This window comes from Euwallacea similis, chromosome 5 (assembly GCF_039881205.1).
Source record: "Euwallacea similis isolate ESF13 chromosome 5, ESF131.1, whole genome shotgun sequence".
NCBI classification, from domain to species: Eukaryota; Metazoa; Arthropoda; class Insecta; order Coleoptera; family Curculionidae; genus Euwallacea; species Euwallacea similis.
In genome coordinates this window covers 1,498,761-1,521,214 of record NC_089613.1, presented here as the reverse complement: position 1 = coordinate 1,521,214, position 22,454 = coordinate 1,498,761, and the positions used below count along the sequence as shown (strand labels likewise).

General features: G+C 33.3%; 2 protein-coding genes across 2 annotated transcripts in view; both read right to left on the bottom strand.

The window, feature by feature from the left end:
* The window catches only part of LOC136409177 (uncharacterized), a 38,043-nt gene extending 27,468 nt beyond the window's left edge, over positions 1 to 10,575 (bottom strand). The window contains exons 1-3 of the mRNA XM_066390517.1: positions 10,364 to 10,575; positions 9,948 to 10,004; positions 9,634 to 9,685 (exon numbers count right to left, since the gene is read on the bottom strand). Coding sequence (XP_066246614.1) covers positions 9,634 to 9,679 — 46 coding nt within the window. The 5' untranslated portion in view covers positions 9,680 to 9,685; positions 9,948 to 10,004; positions 10,364 to 10,575. The remainder of the gene's footprint in view (positions 1 to 9,633; positions 9,686 to 9,947; positions 10,005 to 10,363) is intronic.
* Positions 10,576 to 19,019: 8,444 nt separating this feature from the next.
* LOC136409122 (uncharacterized) lies at positions 19,020 to 21,404 on the bottom strand. Its single transcript, XM_066390444.1, has 3 exons — positions 21,094 to 21,404; positions 19,623 to 19,742; positions 19,020 to 19,288 (listed from the first exon to the last, which is right to left on the bottom strand). The coding sequence occupies exons 1-3, from the start codon at positions 21,236 to 21,238 to the stop codon at positions 19,020 to 19,022; spliced, it is 534 nt and encodes a 177-aa protein (XP_066246541.1). The 5' UTR covers positions 21,239 to 21,404.
* Between the last annotated feature and the right edge of the window lie 1,050 nt (positions 21,405 to 22,454).

Here is a 22,454-nt window from a genome sequence, read left to right as displayed (position 1 = left end):
TGTCACGAAGTTGTTGAATTCTGAACACGACGTTGTGGAGAAAATTGAGACATTCCAGTTGAAATAAATAAGTTATTGATGTTTGAAATCATGTGGATTTGGAGATATATTTCGAGGGTTGTAGCAGACTTTTTCTTAAATTCAAATAAATCAGAACGTAGCTTATTAGGTCCCCTGTTGGCTCTAAAAGGCCAATTCCGAAATTTGCAGTAGTTAGGAAACAACACCGATTTCCGTAGGACCTTGCAGCTGTCAAAATTTTTAAAATTTCCGAAATAACTTGAAAAAGGTAGATTTTACAGATAAGACACCTTACATAGACCGACCTTAAAATTTGTCGAGATATCCAAAAACGTCAAAAAAATTGAGGAGTTCCATCTGAAATGAGAAAATTGTCACGTGCGGGGGAGAGCAATAAGGCCATTTTTAAGTTCTACTTATAAAATGAACGGGAGTCCCGGTTTGAACCTTATTCTAATGTTAACAATAAAAAAACTAGATGAGGGGTAAATTGTGAATGGAGCACCCTATAAATCCGAAACTATCAATTTTCGGATAAGGCATATTTTCTCCATTGAATATGTAGTATCTCCAGTTTTCAGTTGTCCCATTGTTAATAAATCACCCTGTATGATGTTAAAATTGAAGCATATAGCAGTAGGGATGCTAAAAGTAAACTGTCGGAAGGAGTGGCCATGGACATGTATGAAAACTGAAAAGAGTTATCAGTGGACCATAAAAATCTTTTTGTTTTGTAAGAATTTGCTTAATAGAACAAACTCTTCATGTTTTATTGCGGCAAACTCATCGGAAATATCGTCGCGTTGAAAACGTCGCGGAAAGTACGGTCCTGTAATTTGGCACTTACTGTCTCGCGTGTGTTATACAGTGGCGTAGAATGGGATAAAAATCAATTGGAAACCCTGAATGAGACGCGATATATTTTTTGGTACTTTTCAAAATGTCTAAAAATCATAAGTGAGATAAGCTAGAAAGTTCAAGCTTTTTTAAATCAGTATGAATTAAATAGTTACGATGCTAACTATCTATTCCCTATTTGTTCAAATAAGTGTAATTCTAATAAGTTTAATACTGATAATTATCAGTATTAAAAGTATTTGAAATTGGGAAGGAATCGGCGTGATAGATTACAGGTAAAAGAAAAAAATCGCTGAAAAAGGTCTGCGCTTTGAGAATTTAGAGAAAACGAATGATGTAGAGAGTTCTGAGAAAATATCTTCGTTCAAGAGAAAGTCGTTTGTCGGTAGAACAGCAGCAGAAAGACATTTCATAGTTTTTCCTCGACGTGAACAGTAATAACTGTTTTTACTTGATTTTCTAATTTCCTGCAGGTGAAAAATAAACTGGAGCTAACATTTGTCCCGTAATTCTTAATTTTTCGTTGCAATACGCACGACTTTATGCACTCACTTAAATTGTGGAATTATTTGAGCAAATGCAGGAGACTTCATAATCTAAAATTAAGATCTTCAACTCTGCTCTATTTATCAAAACATCGAACTCTACGAGTTGTTTATTCACATGGTTTATTCTTGTTGTCTTGTCCCAATACTACCGCTGCTTGGAATGGAAACGTTTGTCTGAGCTGCATCTTGGATGATAAATATACAGCGGCTTCTGATTTAACTGGAACTGGAACCTGTGCTCTTATTTCCGAGTCCAAAAATACTTAAAATTATTTTAGGCCTCATATGCTGCTGTGTGTGTCCGAATAAAGAGTCCTCGATGTGGGAGATGTGATTTTAATAACAAAGATCACTACGGTTGGAAGCTTGATATGGGGGACTTTGGAGATAAAGAAAACCTTATTGTAAAGGGAGATTTGCAAAGAAGGTATTTCAATTCTAGTGATTTTTTCTTCTTATCTCAGGGCACTTTGAGGGAGATTGTTGGCAATTCGTGGTTCCATTGATTACAATTTATACACAACCGCTATGTCTAGGGATATTATGAAAATATGCTTGTAAATTACATTTAATTTTCAATTCAATGTTTTTCAGTATGGATATGTAAAATTGACAATGCAACAAAAGCATAAATTGCAAAAAAATGTAATTTTCAAAAAAATAACAGGAAAACATTGAAATTGTATTAAAATGCACGAAAACTAAAAAATGTTCCAAAATTCAAATTTTGACAAAACAAAAAATACCGATAGCTCAATAACTTATGAAGCCTTGAATAACCTTGAAGCCCTTAAAAAGAGTTCTTCTATCATTTCTTGGGCTATCCATATAAAGAACTCTTCTTTGAAGCATATCCCAGATGTGCGCAATAGGGTTTAAATCTGGGGACTGTGCTGGCCATGCTAACACATCGATAATGTCGTTCTCCAAACGTTCCATTGTAACTCTTGATGTGCGTGGTCTGACATCATGCATGTAAACAAAGCTGGGACCAATACTTGTTGCATATGGAATGACAAGTTTCAGTACCTGATCCACATATAATCTGCCAGTTAAAAAATTATTCAATAGAATATGATCAGTTCTTCCCCCCATTTTGATTCCGCCCGAAACCATAATTATCCCCCTTCAAAAAAAGTGCATTTCCTAAACATTGCGGAGACGATTTGCATTGTTAGGCTGTCTCCACACGTGAACTTTTTTGAAGTCAGAATAAATTCCAAACCGAGATTCTTCAGTGAAGAGCACATTCGCCCAATTTTCATCTCGCTATGCGAAATGTTCGACCCACGAAAGTTGTGCTAACACCTCGAAAGATCATCAAAATCACATATTGCGTTTAAACGTAAGGTCTAGGAATAGGGAAACCTAATAATTATTTAATAACTTTAAAGTGTGAAATCTAAAAATGCAAAAATATATAGGGTGTTCATTTGAAATAAGGAAGTCGACATTGATTTCCGGTATAACCGGAAGTAGTAAAAACAGTAAAGTCCCATCACATAATGCGTTTCATTAAACCAAACAATTTGTCCCCAAAACATTTTCGAGTATCTCTAACCATAACGGAGATATAGAATTACTCAGACATCCTGTATATTGCATATCTAAACTGAAGAGATCTTACATACTTAGCTGATTAAGCGCTATTAAGGTTGACAAGGAAATTAGAGGAAATATGTAGGAGCTTTCATAAAGAAAATGACAGAGGTTTGTTTATAAATTCGTTTTAACGTAAGCATGAAAAAAATGATGGAGTGTTTGTAAGTGTGGGAAAAATGATGGAATATTGTTTATTAATTCTTTTTAATGTAAACATATACGCTCGGGAGGAGGGCTACGATGCATTGTGTTAGGGAACATTTTTTTCTCGATTCTTGAACGTAAAGCAGTATTCCAGAGATTTACGTTTGCTTTGTTTTCTTAAAAAAGAAACCTAATCTGACATATGTATGTATATACCACATGCATAGCAAATAGAGGTAGCCATGTGGAAAATTTCCTATAATAAGCTTCAATTTTAGTTTAGAATAATTTCTATACTTTAGAATTCTATAATTGTTAGTTAGTTTAGTAATAAATATGTAATTAGTAATTTAAATAGAAAAAATGGCGATTAGTAATATTAATCAGCTAAATATGTAAAATCTCTTTAGTTCAGATATACAGGGTGTAATTTAAGTGATATCATTAATTTTAAGGGGTCATTCCTTGTCATATTTTATGAAAAAATGTTCATATAAGCATATGTCATAATTTGTATTATTTTCGAGATACAGGGTGTCAAAGTTTTATTAAAAAATCGATTTTTTACACTACATTTACACGACATCACTTAAGTTACACCCTATACACTGCCGTCCAAAAATTTCGAAACGTTAGAATTTTTTAAAAATAATTCAGTTTTGTACATTTATTGATCCCCATTTGAATTTTTTTTCAATTCATGCTGATTCCTTATAATATTAGTAATTACCAAGGTAAAGAGGGAAATGCAAATATGTATGTGTAAGAATTATTGCGTTAAAAATGTAAACAGCGAAAAACCTAATCCAACACAACATCAAACTGAATCCCCTCTCACTTTCTTCAACTGGCGTGTCAGGAGTTTTTTTGCCTTTTATGCGTTACCAGCCGCCCAAAGAACTTCCGTTTACCATATTGATATCCATTTTTTTTTCTTCAGTTGCTCTTAACCGATTATTGGAACAGCACCTCAGTATTTCCGTTTTTAAATGTAATATAATGTCAAAACAGAAGCAATTAACATTAGAACAACACAGTGCAATATGTGCCCTATGCCAAAAAGGGCATTCACAGTGAGAAATTGCAAAAAAACTTAAAATATCGTCTAAAGGTCTTGACAACAATCTGGTCAGAAAAAAGAACACAAGGTTAAATTATGATAGAAAAAGAAGCGGATCACTTGAGCCTACTACTCATCGTGAAGACGCCTTCATTACAGTCACGTCCAAGCGTAATCTATGTTATACTGCACCCCAAATTGCTCCAAAGGTCAATGAAGGACGGAAGAGAGCAGTCTCCGCAACCACTGTCAAGAGACGCCTTCTTGCTGATAGTCTTCGAATGGACTAAGAGGCAGAAAACTGGACTCAGGTCCAATGGAATAATGTTTTTTGGGTGGACGAATCAAAATTTCAAATTTTTTTGGTCCAATAGGAGAGTACTCATCCACTGATCTAGCAAAGAAAGGGCGTCGGAAGTGTGTACAATGCCAACCGTTAAACACGAACGAGGCAGCGTGATGGTTTGGGGGTGTTTTGGGGGAGGACAAACTGGTCCTCTCTACAAAATTGAAGGAATCTTAAAAAAAGAAGGATATTTAAAAGTCCTTCGAGAGGGATTCCTTCTGGCGTAAATCTTACAGGATGACCGTTTGTTTTCCAGCAAGACGACGACCCTAAATACTTCTCAAAATTTTGTACATGTTATCTAGAACTACTAAAAGAAGCAAAAATCGTTGAAATTATGAAATGGCCATCGCTGTCTCCAAATCATTCACCAGTCGAGTTGGCATGGTAAGAGTTGGACAGAAGAGTTAAAAATCGTTCTTCGTCTAGTTCGAATCAACTTTGATCCTATTTAGAGGATGAGCGAACATAGCTGCCAAACGCATATTTCACAAAATTATTTTTAAAAATGCCGAAAATTAGCGAAGTAGCAATAAAAAACAGAGTAGGTCCTTTTGATGAATCCAAGCTATAATTCTGATTCTGTAAGTTTTCCTTGTTTATGTAGTAAATTTATTTTAAAACTCCACTCAATTTTCTTTGCACACTTTATTGCTATATTGTATTATCATTCTGTACAGGATGTCTCAAATCAAGAGGCCACTATGAGGATCTCGGAAACCGTTTGAGATACGAAGATGTTTAAATTATGACAAAGTTGCGTATCTTTATGCTGAATAAAATACCGTTTAAAAATTCGAAAAACTCCCACTGGTTCCAAAGATATACGAAAAAACCGAAGCTCTGATATTTCGATTTTGCTTCCTCCTGACGTTACTCCGATAAATATTATAAAGCTCCGTATAAACCGTTTTAAAATTATTTTCAAATCTACAGGGTCCGCCATAACAGTGTGACAACCACAAATTAATTTTTTTTAATGGAACCCCCCTAATTTTTTCCATTTTAGAATTTCTCGTTAAATTTTAAGGTCAGTTTATTTAAGGTACCCTTTCTTTAAAAATTACCGTTTCCGAATTATTCGGGAAAATTTGAATATTTTGACAGCTGCAACGATGCTGTGCAATTGACAGATTATTAGGGCTTAGGTGGTTGTGAAACAAAACACGCTAAATTATAATGTCTGATTTGCCAAAAAAGTTATTTATCTATTTTTACTAATTTTTTCATTTTAAAACTTCGTTACGACCAATGAAAAATGGTATTTTCAAAGTTTTCACATTTACAAGAACGTGATATGTTACAAATTTATTACTCTTCTAATAGAAATTCTAGAATATCAAATCAAAGATATTTGAACCAGTACTTCAATCGAGAGCACCCTCATCAATGGTTGTTTTTTAAACTGGATAAAAATTTAATGGAATTTAAAAGTTTTAATAAATCCATAAATAATTATGATCATCGAAGAGATCCACATGAAGAAGAACTTATTTTAAATGCGGTAAATTTTCAAAGTTGTAAACATTATATTTCTTCGTTGATTGAAATTGTTTAAAAGGTGAACAATGCCTTCCGAAGGTCTCTTAGGCGTTTCAAAATGGAATTGCAAATTTCTAGAATAAGAATATGGCGTCCTAATAAATATAAACCATAGAAAATTCACACAAGCCATGCACTTAAGCCGAGTGACAACATTAGAAGATTAGATTTTTGTCACAGGCTTTAAAATAAAATTACTCAAGATAACAGCTTTAGTCAAATACAATTTGGACCGATGAATGCTCCTTCTCGACGAACAGAATATTTAACAGACATAATGAGCATCATTGGTCGATTAAAAATCCGAGGCAAAATGTAGAAGTTCGACCACAAGGGCCAGTGTCATTTAATGTCTGGGCCGGTATGTGGTGCAATAGAATTCTTGGCCCTATAATATGTGACGGCCCTTACATCCGAAAGATATTTAGAACTAATATTACGTCATATTCTGGATTAATTTGAAGGTGAACCGTTAATTATTCTACCACAGTAATGGTGGCAACATAACGGTGCTTCTCCACACAATGGACGAGAGGTAACAAATTATTTAAATAGGATTTTTCCAAATCAATGGATTGGAAACCAGGGACCTGTTAGGTGGCCTGCTAGAAGTCCTGATTTGAACCCCCTGGGTTACTTTCTGTGGGGATTCCTTCAAAACCGTTTATACCGTGAAATTCCAAATAATATTAATGAATTACAATTGAATTTAATGAGAGAAATAACAGCACTTCCCCATCGATCTATTCAATGTGCGATATTAAGATTACATAAACTGAGTGTAAAATGTATCGAAGCGAATGGCTTTTAATTCGAATACCTTTTATAAATTTTTTTCATTATTTTAATAATATTAATTAAAATATGTTTTAAATGTTTAATTGAATTAATATTATTATTAATATAAATAAAATTGATAACCCTCTGTTATCTTTTAATTAATATTTTTCAAATTTGAAAACTGCAGTAAAATATACAGATTTATATTAAAACCAAAGACGAAATGACGAAACATCGGAAATAATGTCTGATTTTGTTATCTTCTCCATCAGAAATAGAAGCTCTAATAATCTTTCATTCGCTTTCCGATATTTATAGGAATAACGTTAGAAGGAAGCAAAATGAAAATATCAGAGCTTCGGTTTTTTTTCGTATATCTTGTGAACCAGTCGCAATTTTTAGGATTTTTAAACGACATTTTATTCAGCATAAAAATACATAACTTTGCCATAATTTAAACTTCCTCGTATCTTTAATATTTTCCGAGATCCCTATAGTTTCCGCTTGATTTGAAACACCCTGTACACTGTTTAACTAAAAAATAATAATTTTTTCCTTCTTAAAACTACTTTTATTTTTAAAATCCTCAACTGCTTCTAAACTTTTGTATGATAGTATCTAATATATACGTACATATGTCATTTAAAAGTGAATTAAAAGAATTCATTTAAAAAAAATACTGTTATATTATTTATTTTTTTTTTTTAAGTCAGTTTTTTCAAATGGGATACCTCATATTTTATTACATGGGTTAAAAGACCATTGCATTTTGCATTCGCCCATGTATCATTTTCCTATTATTACATAACAATTTTTCTAAGTTATTTGAGTCTAAAATTTGAAAACAAAAGAAATATATGTTCAAAACAGTCGCTTGGTGCTATGAGATCCTTAACTACATGTCAATAAATATATTATTTTAATAATTGTTCAAAATGTCTACTTTTTGTTTCCAAATATTTTTTTGCCAGTAAGTATACTGGGTTAAAACTCAAATAACTCAAAAAAATTCTTATATAAGAACAGGAAAATGTTCATGTTACATGATTGCATGTAGAATGAAATCACCTTTTCACCCATATAATAAAATATGGGGTGTCTCATTTAAAGAAAAAGCCTTTTCAGCATTTTTATATTGGCTTACTTTAATTTATTTTACATACCACCCATAAATGATTATCAGAATTTAAATTAAGAAGAATGAAGTGTTTTGATTTTTTAATGGCAAAATTTTGTTGTTTTACCTTTGTTAATTTCATTATAACAAATTTTTATTACACAGAAGATTTTTGTCAATTTCGACATAAAATAATTTTTATCTTCGAAAGTTAACATTTTAAGTTAGCAGTATGTTACATAAGGTTGATCTGAAATTCAACATGGAATCATTAAAAAAAATAAGAAACATAGTCAATCCATTTAAAATAACTAAGTTGCTATTAATTTCCGATACTTCCGGAAATGCCGCCGTTTTGAAAATATTTTCAATCAATAGATTTTAGGCTCAAATGACTGCATACCAAATTTTAATTGTCTAGCTTTCACGGGTCTCTCAATACTTCTAATGGGCGCTCAGCTAAAAACACCCTGTATATTAAGTATCCATGTGCAAAGGTCTTAAAGGAAAAGGCAGGAAGCAGTATTAGTGACCCATCATCCACAGATCAAGATGCTACAGGGATGCATCTGGTTTTGGGTTTATTTGTGTAATAAGTACCTAAACAGGATGTAAAATAAATGGCAACATTAATTTGTAAAAATGATTGGTTAATTTTCGGGTAATATTCCCGTGCCCTCGCTGGAAATGTTTTTAATCTAAATGCACCACGAGTAGCGAAATATTCTCGCCAATAAGTTCGTAACGTTTTATTTAAACTGTCGATAAACACATTATCCTAATTAATAAACAACGGTTTTCTATTAAATTTTTTTTTCTTGTAAAAATTCAATTTTTTTGTCGAAAACGGAGAGATTTTATTTATTTGCGTTTTTGCAATTCTTTATTAAGTTACCTTTGAAGTAATATTATATCGAGCTTAATCAGTTTTTTGTTTAAATTAGAATGCTGGAATATCGTTAACTGTTTTGCTTCTGTATGCCCTGGCTTGGTAACTTTACTTTTCATAATTCACAAATTGCAGAAGATGCGCGTTTATCCATAGATACTCCATAATGCATAAACATTGGCTTATTTATTATGCAAGATATACGAGTCCACGTTTAGGAAACTTCAAGCCTGATAGATTTTACACGATTAGTTATCTTCAAATAGGAGCAAACGGTTTGACCAGAGATCAAAGCCAAATCTTGGCTTAAATGACGCCCTTGACACATGCCTCATTGACCAATTTTTATATACTGATGTCCATCCCAAAAGACGCTTTCTTCTTATAATATTTTATTAGAACCGTTGAACGGATAGCTTTGTACTCTACAAAAGTCTACTCAAAACCGCGTATTGTAGAATGGAAGGATTTCCAAAAAATAACATGGAATTTACCGGTGAGGTTAGTTTTCATATTGATAAGGAAGTTGAAATTGAGAAAAGGCCTTTCAAGCCAAAAAGCAAGGAAATACAGATAAGCCTAAAGCTCTGTACAGCTGCGGCTCGTATATAGAATAAAGTATTACAATAATAACTAGTATAATAGTGATCTTATCAATTACTGTTGTTAAATTTAAAATTTCCTTCACCAGATTGTCAAGGCAGAAATTTTTCATACAACACTTACCTAAATATTGGCTAGGTGTTTGAATTTGAATATAGTTATCTTCCATTTATATCTGTAATAAAACATAGTATTTGTGTGTATGATGTTTCACTTATTATATTATAATTATATTATATTTTTACACTCTACAGAAATCTGATTACAGTCTTGGAAATTTATATGTTTGAATATTCTAAAAAACGAATAAACATTAATACTGCATAAAGACTGTAATGATAATATGCCACTTGAAAATACATAGTATACTATCAGTAGTATGCAATGTATTTTCAAGTAGATAACGGTATGTTGTATATGTCTTTTTTAATTCTTACCTAATAGTTGCTTTCAGCCATAATCCATGTGATGAGCCTTCATGATTAGATTATCATCTGCAAGAAATTTCTCTTTTAATGTTTAAAACAAATGGACTGCATATTTTGCATGAAAGTATAGGAAACAGTACTTATACACCTTAATCTAGTTAGTTACAGTCACCTAGGAAAAGGATATTGATTCTCTGCTGTTACAAACTTAAGATTTTCTTTATACGACAAATTAGCAGTTAGTTTAACAATTACTTTATGATTTTTATAAATATTTAAGGTAATTAAAGAAAATATTATAGATTGAAAGAATACTGTGCAATTTAGATTCCTCATCTATACTAGATATACTTAACTCAGTCCTCATAAGTAAGCAAAAGTCCTCATAAAAATTACGAAAATAGACTCAATGTAAACGTCCTTACCCTTAATTGAAACAAATCAATATCTGGAATGGTCACAACACAACATGCACTATCCAGAAAGCTGTAAAAGCGACTTCAGTCCGAATGACACCGACTTCAAATATTTACCGGATGTGAAGCTGGCACGACCCGATTCTACCACTATTTACAATTAAAAATTTAACTTTATTAGCCTTGGACGCTTTTTAAGGGCGGAAGGGATGAAATTCGTCCGACATGTGAGAGAGAGCTGCGTTGCCACGTGTGGGTGTGAATATCCCCAAGGGGGCGGAAAATGGTCATCAAATATACTCAGTTTATGTTCATTGATCAGTAACTGAAATATTTTTGGGATTATTGAATTCAGGTGAACAAATCCAGGCCAAATAATCATTGTAAGGGACATAACGAGGAAATCGTAACTGTCTAGCGAATCGGTTATTGCTGACAACATTGCTCAGCCAATACTCTGGATTCGGCCCAAAGGGCGCCATCTATTAAACTTTTCAGTCATAATAAAGTGGGAAACACCCTCCTCAGATCGATCTGGATGAAATATTGATGTATCAAATGGTAAATAGGGTTTTGCTAATTCTGGTGGCAGAACCTGGTATTTTGGTTTGGCAACGAACTATACTCGTAGTACTGCGTTTTCAGTTAATTTGAGAAGTTTCAGCATACAGGGCGAAACCAGTTAAGAATAGTTAGTGCCCAACATGGCTTTTAAGATACAGCGCTTGTAAAAAGTATTGCAGCATGATTGTAACTGTTATAAACATGACATTTTTTAAAAACTCTTAAACACGTATAATTTCATTTAAAAAAGGCATTTAATGCATCATTTTCGATGTCCAAGTTTTTCACCCCTATCCAGCTACCCCTACTATCTTTTTATTTTCAAATGGAAAGGTACCCGTTATAGTATATGAAATGAATGGTAATTCAATAAGGGATGTAACGGTATAGTCAGAACTAAAATTGGATCTACAGTCTCCTTAAAAAATAAAATTATTAGATGTAAAATAACTTAACTCACTATCACATTAAGCAAAACCGAAATTCCTACAATAAATGTTCAAACTGCGGTCCAGAAACAATTTGGCAATGACTCAGTTGTTTCTCGAACTCTTTTATGTAACTATCCAGTGTTGCTTCAGTTATTAGTTCTAATTCTGTTTGAATTCTATTATAAGATGTAAATTATCTAAATTTTGTGGTCTATTTTTGTAGTGACCCCACAAAAACAAATCGAGAGCCGTAAGATCTGGAGAACGTGGCGGCCTTTCTATTGCGCCCCTTTTAGCAGTCCATCTCCCAGGGAAAATCTCATAAAGATAGTCTCTCACAACCATAGCATAATGTGGTGATGTACTATCTTGTTGGAACTAAATATTATTGCCTACTTGTTCCCTATTTCCTCCAAGAGAAATTGCGGCTATTAATGGAACTATTTCGTTTTGCAATAAGTGCAAGAATGATGCGTTGTTAAATTCTCCTTAAAAATTTATTCTTATCAAGAAATCTGGCAATAGATGATCTGCTAGCTTGAGATGCTTGTGACAATCTTCAAATAGATTGCGTATTAAAGCAACGTAGCCCAGAACACCAACTGAAGTAGCGTCGTTATTAACAACCTTTACTGGGTGGTGCTCACGGTTGTAAACTGTTTCTCTAAATTTTTCTTTCGGTGACAATACGTACTTGTGACGAACAAACTCATCAGGACGATGCTGATTAAATATTCCTGCAACAGCTTTTGCACACTTGCCATTTGATTAACATGTAGAAATCCACTAATTCCGCACGTTCTTGAATTGAAAATACCGTGTTTGCATTTCAAATCTACTCACAATGAATAAAAATTAGGCCCTATCTGGTAGAAAATCACAAACCTATATAGTAACTTTTGCATTGAAGTTGTTAAAACTCAGAAGTAATAAATAGATAATTTACAAAGTGATTGTTTTCTTCCTAGTGAATTTAACGATAACAAATTAATTTTTAATTTTTGCAAAAATAACTCGTCAAAAGTACTTTTACCATAGCTTGATGTAAAGAGGGTTCCAAAATCTTTGAAACTAGGTGTCATGCGATCTTTCTTCCCTATTCAAATTTGAGGAATTGTAACCCCTTCTCTTAGGGGGTTGCTGGTTCAGGTATCAAGTGTATGTCAAAACATGTCCCTCTAGGGAAATCAATCGACTTGTTTCGAGAAATTTCTCCAAACACGACAGTATAAGAAATATTTGGAGTAGCTCCTTTTAATTGGAGCACACTGTATATAGAGTGAGTTTTTTATGATTAGTGAAGAGATATTGGAAACTAGCAGAGTTACGAAGTCGGTTAAATGGAGAAAGATTAGCTTTCGGTGGTTTTTTACAGTTTCCATTGAATTAAAAGCGTCACCTGGAAAATTTGGGTTTTTCCAAGACGGTGTGGTCAGGGAGTTTTTTGCTTTGTAGGAACGTTTGGTATAGAGATCAAAAACTTAGTTCTTTTTTAGAAATAATAGGTATTGAATGGGTGTGATAAGTTCGCTTAAAGTACTTGCATAGATCGGAAGAGGAATTAAAGTTTCGACAGTAGAAATAATTCTCCATTAAACGATCCTTTATTATTTTTATTTATTTTATCATACAATTGTACCTAAGTAAATTAACTACTCAGTGTAATCACGCAATACACGCATCTAAGGCTGACGACATGGTCAATTTAAAAATCACTCTTACATTACGATTATTTTGTTATTTTGTCGAATAACTGAAAATCTGCCGATGCACCACATGACTTCATACTAATACATCTTTAAATGTTGCTTACTGTGCCCTTTGTCCCCATACCCATGATTCACGTACACCACATGCTCATCAGGTCTCTGATCAAAGATATAACTCCTCACCAAAGCAGATAAACCTGTTGTGAATGCCATCTGATTTATGAACTGAACAAATCCTGCTGCAATACTGAGTCCCGGTACCACCCAAGGCACTATTCCTGCAAGTGTGAGGGCTGGCGTCAGCACGTACGACATCATGGGAGATTCGGAGGGCATCATGAGTTTCTGAGCTTGATCCATGAGACCCCTGGCTACTTCAGATTCATTTCTAATTTTCAGGGATATAGTAAGGATTTTTTGCGTGAGTTTGATGTTCAGGTCTGTAGCGGGGGTGATGGAGAATGAGGACTGAAAAAAGGTATCACTGGTGGTATTTTTATTAGTTGATAACGCTCGCACAAATAATAAACACAAGCTAAGAACTAAACCACTCGACAGTTCTTGCATTATTTCTATCTTGAATTGACTGCGTTCATACTAGACTGACACCCTAACCCACTGGTAACCCAGTTCTTCACTTCGCCTCTCGCTCTTCCTTACCGGACGAGAGGCGGAATTAGTTGTGGGTTTCTTTGTTAAGCAGAAAATTTGATTTGACGTGAATCAGGAAAATTAAATTATTTACAATTTATAGGAGTTTGACTGTCTGCACAGTGGCATAAGTTTTTATTTCTTGGATAGTTCATGAATTTTGAAATTTATTAATCAATTTTGCATAATTTGCATTGTCGTATGAGACTTAAAAGAAGCTGACCTGCCTATCTGGGAACTAAGTTATGCACACTGCTCAACATAATTTGCGGATATTTTCAATTTTCCTGATTAATCTGTGACATAACATAAATTCATTGTATAAATATGCTGAACATTTAAAATTAATGGTAATGCATCATGTTTAAAGTCATGTGAGAAAATTTAAGTAAGTTTATTGTTGGAGCTGCACATAATGAACGAATGCACTGAACAGTTGCTTTCAAAAGCAATATTTTAATTAAACAATTATAGAAATCTTATTTTAATAATGCGTATGATCTCCTTAAACGGTTAGGATCGCTCGACATTTTGATGGCATTAATCTTGGTAAATTTGCAAAGAGTTCTTGAGGAATCTGGTTCCATTCTTCACGAAGGGCAATCTGAAGTTCAGGAATCGGTAATGACGGCAAATTCCTCATCGTGGTTCGTCTTTTTAGAGCATCCCGTGCGTGCTCGATAGGATTAGCATCGGGAAAGCTTGCAGGCCAGCCCATTCTTTCAATTCTACTATCATGTAAAAAATTATCCACTATGTTTGCTCTATGTGGGCGAGCATTATCATCCACGAATCTTTTCCCTATTTTTGCTACGTAAGTTCAAAAGTATCATTTAAATATAATCCGTTTATTATAAAAGCACATTGACGTCATCACACCAATATAAGCAGTGTTACCAAACCTGACGTAGTTTTGGAGAGTTTCGGATTAAACTGAATTTCAATAATAATAGATATGTATGCGAACATTATGCAATAAGTAATCTGAAGTTACCTGGAAGTTACTTTAATACTTTTTGCTTAAAGTGGGTTAGATAACTTTAAAAAAGCAATAACATATTTTTAATTTAGTTTCTTTCTAAGAACCTAACAGTAAATCACTTTTGCAGCTGTCGCTATCTTCATTTACACTGATAATTAGGGGTAAGAGTTCATCTCGATCCAGAATGTGCTCCCTTTCATACCACTAATTAATAATTTTGTCAGTATGTACAACTGTTTTTCTTTCAGATTTCAGAAGTTATTCTTCCAAGTGCTTCATGTCACATATATTAAGACAATCATTTCCTTATTACCATCTCGACCAATATGTCAATTATAGTAATTTTTCCCAATATCCCATATATTTTCAATTGCATTTTTAATGCAATGTCACGGTGAAAGTCTCAAGACCGTATGTCCATATTTTCCCGTTACATTATCAACAACGTATTTTTTTGGAGATTTATTCCTGCAATATAAATGTTTAAAACACCAATAATACTGTTTTTAAATTTTATGTTTACCCAGCTACAATGTCTAAAAGTTCTCTTTTAAACATACAATTTGCTGAATATGCGATATTTTATGTGTACAGCCAATTCTGAATATTGGCTTTATTCCATGCTCCATTTGGTATTTTCTCTAACGGAATGTTGTGATATGGAGCATTGTCAATAATAATAATTGATGGTTGAGTTAAATTTTTTAGCAAACAATCTTCAAACCATTTTAGACAATCGTCCCTATTCATTTCACCGTGACAATGTGAGCTGCATTTTTGACGAAACTACAGCTTCTGCACCTTCGACAAAACCGTTTTCAGTTCCAGCATAGAGAATGATATATCTGAATAAAAAATATATTTTAGTTGTTAAATAAAATTTGCTTTACTGTGGGTAAAACACGCTTTCTTTCTAATACTTTTTACTTTGTCTTGCCAGGAATGACTAATTGTTCCGTTCTGAAAAATCCACGTTTCCTCTAACAAAACGAATTGCCGTAAATTTTCTTTTTTTTAATGCACATAGGATTGTAAAAATTCGACACGCTTTACCGCTACGTTTGGAAGTTCCATGAGTCCTCTTCTTGAGTATTTTAGCCACTGGAAAGCGATTTCATTTAGTAAAATGCGAAGTGATGAACGACAGTCACTGAACAGTTCTTTTCGTTTAACTTCATCTAAAAGACTATTTAACGTAACTTGTTTTCCTTAATATTTACATTCTATTATTAAGTTAAATGTAAAATATACTATTTGCCCAGAATTCAAAAATTAGCGGTGAGTTTAGTGGTTTAATTAAGGTTGGCGGAGACGCAACGCATAATAATAAGTTTCTTAAACTTATGGCTTTTATATAAGTCACAAATAGTATCACGAATTTCGTCAATGTCTATGGTTGGGTCACTTTCTTTATTCTACTACGCTTTTCTTTGATTGATCTGAGTGATTCGCCAGATTTCATTGTTTTGGAAATTGTCGCAACAGTAGAATGTCCCAAGTTAAGTGCTGCAGCTACACGCTTCAGGAACATTTTTTACCCACTTTTTGAATTAACTTTTCAATTTTAATAATATACTAGAATAAACTGACCTCTCGCGCAGCGATTAAAGGCAATGAAGGACCGTTGTTATTTCGCTCCCGTTCGAAATAATGGATTAAAGACGCAACGAGTTGTTCACATCAGTTATTTAAATGTTTCGGCACTCTTTCGCATACTTGTTCTTAAAAGAACAGATTTTAATGTAGAACATCAATAGATCGAACGAAAATAAACTAAAAAAAAAAATCGAAAAACAATAAACGCACAAGAAGCAAATTTACCGTTAAAAATTTTGACAATTGAATATTAAAAATTCCCGAAAATATGTGTCAACGTCTCATCAGGTTGGCCCGAAAACGGGATAACTAGGCGCGCAAGTCGCATTGCAACAAACAAAGATAAAGCTACATTTGTTGATTCATCGTGAGCACCCTCTATAGATTTTTGGCTAAATAAGTATTCATGTCTACTAAGGTGGTCCTCTCATGAGAATCCATCCTAAAATTATCGAAATTTAACTTAAGCTAATTCCGATATTAATTTTTATGAAGCACTGCAAAGGTCCAAAATTTCTTTTAAAATGTCATAGCTTCGAGTCACTGCATCCCGGGGTAAAAACCATTTAGGAGCTAACACAGGATCAAAAGAGGATTATGTTACATGAAAAAATGCAGGTGGTTCTATAAAAAAAATTATACCATATTATGACGCCCTGCCTTTTTGGGACATCCTGTAGAGTTATCGCCAATTTTAAAATTCTCCCTCATTGGCCTCATATACATCCCCATAACTGATTTTTTATGATATCAGAAATAAACTCATAGAAGTCCATGGGGTTCTTAGATGGACACCCTGTAGATGATGGATACGGCGATACTAGTTTGGCGTGACAGAAAAATTGGTGATTTTTAAAACATGAAATGCCAAAAATATCTGTAAAATTATTCGAACGCTAATTACAAGCACTTCCAAAAATCCATTAAAAATCTCCTAAAATCTTAACAGGTCTCCAGTGGACGTGTTGGGGAAATGGTCAAGAAGTTTCCAAGAATGCTTTAAAATTTTTTCAATTATCACAAGAAATCGTTATAGGGGTCATTCACTTTTTACATGAAATTTACGAAAAATAAATAACGTGAAAATTGCCTAAAAACCACGATTTATTGTACTTCCTCGATAATATACACACTTGCACCAGCGTATCATTAAATAAACGTTCCATTAATGCGTTCAGGTATGTTAGTCAGCTTTCGTATGTTATACTTTCGACATGTAATCAACTGCAGATAGAAAACAGTTCATCGCTAAAAAAATATCCGGTCTAGTTAAAAAAAAACGTGTTTTACTTGCTGGCCAATCATTTTGTAACGTAGTTTTTCTAGTATTAATATTAAAATTTTTCATTGTCATATAATGTAAAGTCTGTTATAAATATAATATGGAATTATATTTCTGAACTATCTAACGACTTATGTATATCTCAGAAGCTACACATGCGCAGACCATACTTATTACTACTATAGTAATAATTAAATTAATAGTTTACTGCTGCTATTGCTAATCTCCATATTGCATTAGTCTCTTTCGCTAACATTATTGAATAATTTCAATAATGGTACTGATACGAATCTAATGAAGAATCGAATTAACAGTCTAAATAATAAATTGTGGGTAATTAGGTCAGTAAATTCTACGTTGTTTGTTGCTGCTTGCAGACACGTGATTTCTATATAGGCGATCATATGCGAAAACTCTCTTTATGAATCATGCATAATTTACATGATTATTGAGGTCTACAGTCTACAAGAACCATTTCCAAAGCAATTTGATCATTGATGAGTTTCCTATAAGGACGACTACAAAATATTTTTTAGTTTTTTATCAAGTAGCCAATGCTCCCTTATAGTCAAATTACAGTTCTTTGATCATACGGGGTGTCCGGAAGTAACTTTGAAATATTTCGGGAGGTGATTCTAGAAATTAAAATAATAAAAAAAGTTTTTATAAACATACTCCAAAAATTGCTTCCTAAAGGCGGTAGAACCCCTTAAAGAGGGAACTCTGAAAATGGTTTGTTGGCAATATTTTCGAAACGATTTACGTTTAAATTATGAAATTCGGTATACTACAATAAGTTGAAATGGAAAAACTTTTTTTGTCTTATTAATTGCAGATTTTAGTCAGGGGCGTCACATACAAAGGTTCTCCTAGGTAAACGTTGCCCTAACTTTCTTGTTTGTGAAAATTCTTTACTTTTGAAATTAAACTACTGAATCTCGAATATTTTTAAGTCAAAAGGTCCTCTTATTTAATCTCGTTAGGACAGACCGTTTTTCAAAAAAATTTATTTTTATAAACCCATGTACTATTATATGGAAATTTCTGATGAAAAATATTAGAGGATGCATTGAGATGAACGGAGAAAATTTTCAACATTTGTTATGAATATGTGATAAATCTTTAATAATATTAGCCCTGTTATCGCTGGCTAATAAAAAAATATTTCTATTACAAGGGTACCTGCTACGTGTATTAAGATGCATTTTGATGTTCATGTAATCGTGCATCGGTTCATAAAAACCCATTTTTATGGAAAACGGTCTATCCTAACGAAATATAATAAGAGGATCTTTTTTACTTAAAAATACATGCGATTCAGTAATTTGATTTTAAAAATTAAAAAATATCACAAACGAAAAATTTAGGGGAGCACTTACGTAGGAGTTCCCCTGTATGTGACGCCCCTGACTAAAATCTTCAATTATTAATTAAATCTTAGACATTTAACTTAAGCAACTTTCGATGCATAACTAGTTTGACTTAATTGAGTACCGTATGGCTTTCCACCGACATAGTATTGATATCCTGGATGCTGTGGAGCAGAAGCATCAGTCACAGTTTTTCCCATTGCATTATCACTTCTCTCCAGAAAATTCACATGATGAAAATATGGAGAAGGAGCGATATAAGGCAAGTTGGCTGGTGGTCTTCTGGCCTCTTGGAGTCTTGCCAGAACACTGCTCATTCCCACAACCAAAAGGAGGAATCCAATAAAACCTAAAAATCATGAACAATAAGTAATTTAGAAACATTTATTGTGTGGAACTTTGAAATCTTCTTGGACTAGATCAATGAGCTGTCTTGACGGTCAGACGCAAACTGCGTTACTAATAAATGCGCACTTAAATTAGCGGTTTTAGATAATCTAGATGTTACGGTTCTGATTGATGGAAAACCCCAAAAAATGCAGATTGCCCCCATTTTTCGTGGTTCAAGGCTGTTTGTTCTACTTTTCAGAACAGATAATTTTGTGGTCAAAATCATTCGGACATTTTTAAGAGTTTTTGTACGATTAGAAACAATTGTAGAGAAAAAGTAGTAATTTTCTTACCGTTATTGATGGACGCAATGGTCACCAAAATTAACAAAGTAAATGCGACTCCCAGTTTGAAGAAAATGGCAGGAAGTATTATCATGAATCGTTTCATCGCATGGTGGACCAGAGTGCGGCCTATAAAAGAGGTTTGCTATCAAAATGTTCAATATGTTGCATTTAAAAATCGACAGGCTCGAACAAAAAACAAGGAGGAATCTAGGATGAAATATTTGTTGGAAAATTGTGGAAAACCCTCTATGAGGCTCTGAAAATTATAATCTCAAAGCGCACCTCAAAAAAATGCAAAGATGTGTGGGTTTCAAAATTGCCGCCTTTATTCTGGTCTCTTTTCACGTCCAAGAAGTTCAAATCTGGCTGTAGTTATTCATAGAGAGAACATAAATTACGCCCCTTTGAAACTCACACATCATTAAAATGCAGAAGTATTTTTTTGCATTTCGTATAGATTTATTCAGAGTCTCTAGTCTACATACAGGGTGTTACTTAATGATAGGCCATAGTTTTAAGAGCGCATTCCTGAACTAAATTCAATTAGAAAAGTTCATATAAACTTGTGTCCTTGAAAGTCTAGTTTTCAAGAAACAAGGTGCCAAAGGTAAAAAAAAAGATTTTTTATTAATATCTCAAAGATCCTTTTGCAGATTTTGTTGAAATTTGGCTCTCTCGTTCATTTTAATAAGACGCTAAGTTAGCACTAACTAGATGATAATTGCGAGTTCCAGTGGTGTTCCGGGGGGCAGTCCTACTTAATAGAGTTTTAGAATATATATAATAAAACTCTTAGAATAATATTGACAAAAAAATGCACACCACTGACTTTTTTAAAAGTTTTCTATTTTTTTCGGGCTAAGCAGCTAAAAATGTAACGTTTTCGCCGCTTATTATTATTTCGTATTTTACTTCGTTTTCAAGGAAAAAAATAAAAACCACTTTATTGCATATCGAAAAACTATTAAATGAAATCAAATTAAGTTTGTTCGTTGCTAGGAAATGTTTGTTGTTATGAAAATAATGTTTTTGACTTTTGGTGAGTTTGTTATTATTTTTTCTTGACCTCTACCAGCAATTACATCCTGTAAATTCTAGTTAATAAATGTCCAAAAATATATAAAGCGTTCCGTTTAAAAACTTTTATTTTTGGGCCGAAGAAAAACAAATGAAAAAAAAATTAAATTTGTACTAAATTGAAAAAAAAGAAAGAATAATATTTCCGTTGACGTTCTGAATGTTTAAAGACATCAGCAAACTTATTAATAAATATACAAAAATAAATATTTAAAAATTTTTGTTATTGCGAACAAAGTTCATCTTTTCATCTCTGAGCCTTTGGAATTCCAGAATTGATAGAAACAAGTGGCTGAAAATTGAATATTTTAAGGTATTCCGGAAGAGCACCTAAAGGTTGTGATTTCTGGTTTTTAGAACTGATGTGAACATGTCGATTAATAGATAGGTGGATTCTTACCTTCCTCTATCATTCTTCCAATAAATTTCTCCGAACTCGAATTACTTCGCAAAGTCCAATCACTCTTCTTAGTTTCTTCTCCACTGCACATAAATACGAACTGAAGTATAATCATACTCATAAAGCACATCTTAATCGCCACCATTTTTTTTTTCTAGAGGGCAACCTTACTCCTAAGCCATTAGGTTTGATAATGAAAATTCTCACTTAAGAAGTCAAATTTGTTTCATTTTTAGGCATGGTTTTAGCATATTTGTCACGTAGCATATACAATGGCATGTTAAATTCTTTGGGAAACGGTACAGATATAGTACTCATTTTTTGGCAGTAAGTACCTGCATATATTATTACTTTCGTGCTCGTTTGTAAATCGGGTCAGATTAGTCATAGATTTTGTTGAGTATTGTAACTGATTCATGTAGCTACCAGTAATTTTTGACCCTGATTTTATTTGTTATCATTGTCTCTTACTAGGAAATTCTGTTCCACACGCCCCTGTTTTCTACAGTTTATAACGTTTAATTTTAGAATAAGTCATTAGCGATATATAATGTTTTGCACCTTCATTTACTTTACTAAACTGCAAAACTTTCGTATTGTAGAGAATTTCTATAGCGCACAGTAAACATTCTCTAACAATCTTTGGAGTATCATTGGCCTTTTATGATTGAGCCATGTCCTAAATTTATTTTTTCCGTTATTGAATGGTTTTTACTTGAAGAAAATTTTGACGTGTTTGCGCTAGTTTTTAATAGCTCTTAATTACAGAGGACTTTTTTTACAGTCAGTGGGGATTTTAGGGATATCTGTCCAGGGGCGAATTAAGACTTTTTTCGCCTCTGGGAAATCAAAATCATTTCGTTCTCTCCTGGCTTCTCCCATCAATTTTTTTTTCATTTTCAAGTTCTCTTTTTCTCCTGTTCTCTAACTTTTCATCCCTGCGTATCGCATGTTTCGGCCGCACGATTAAGCTGTCCCTATGTCTGCCAGTGTTAATTCCACACTTTTACGCTTTTTTTCCCCACTTTTTTCCTCATTTTTTTTTAATATCTCGAGAAAAACAGAAATTAATTCCAATAGCTCAACATTAAAGAGTGCTGTTGGTGTTTATAAATCCGTTGTTTCCAAAATCAAAAATCGTCGATAAAAAAAATAATCTCTTGTGTCTGTATATCTTTCTATTGCTATAATGTGACAAAGGTCACTTGCAAACGTTTTGTCCGAGAGGTCTATAAAAGAACATATGCCTATTCATTATACAATTTTACGTGCCCCTACATTACGTGAACCACGTGCAGTTCTCCTTTGCCGCATTGGCATATCGGGCATCGTTGCATTGCCGGTGTCAATCAGTTTACTTA

Coding starts and splice junctions, on each gene's coding strand:
- LOC136409122 (XM_066390444.1), bottom strand. CDS start 21,238: ATGGTGGCGATTAAGATGTGCTTTATGAGTATGATTATACTTCAGTTC. Junction 19,743..21,093: donor TGGAAGAATGATAGAGGAAG/GTAAGAATCCAC, acceptor CCTCTTTTATAG/GCCGCACTCTGGTCCACCAT. Junction 19,289..19,622: donor CATTGCGTCCATCAATAACG/GTAAGAAAATTA, acceptor CATGATTTTTAG/GTTTTATTGGATTCCTCCTT.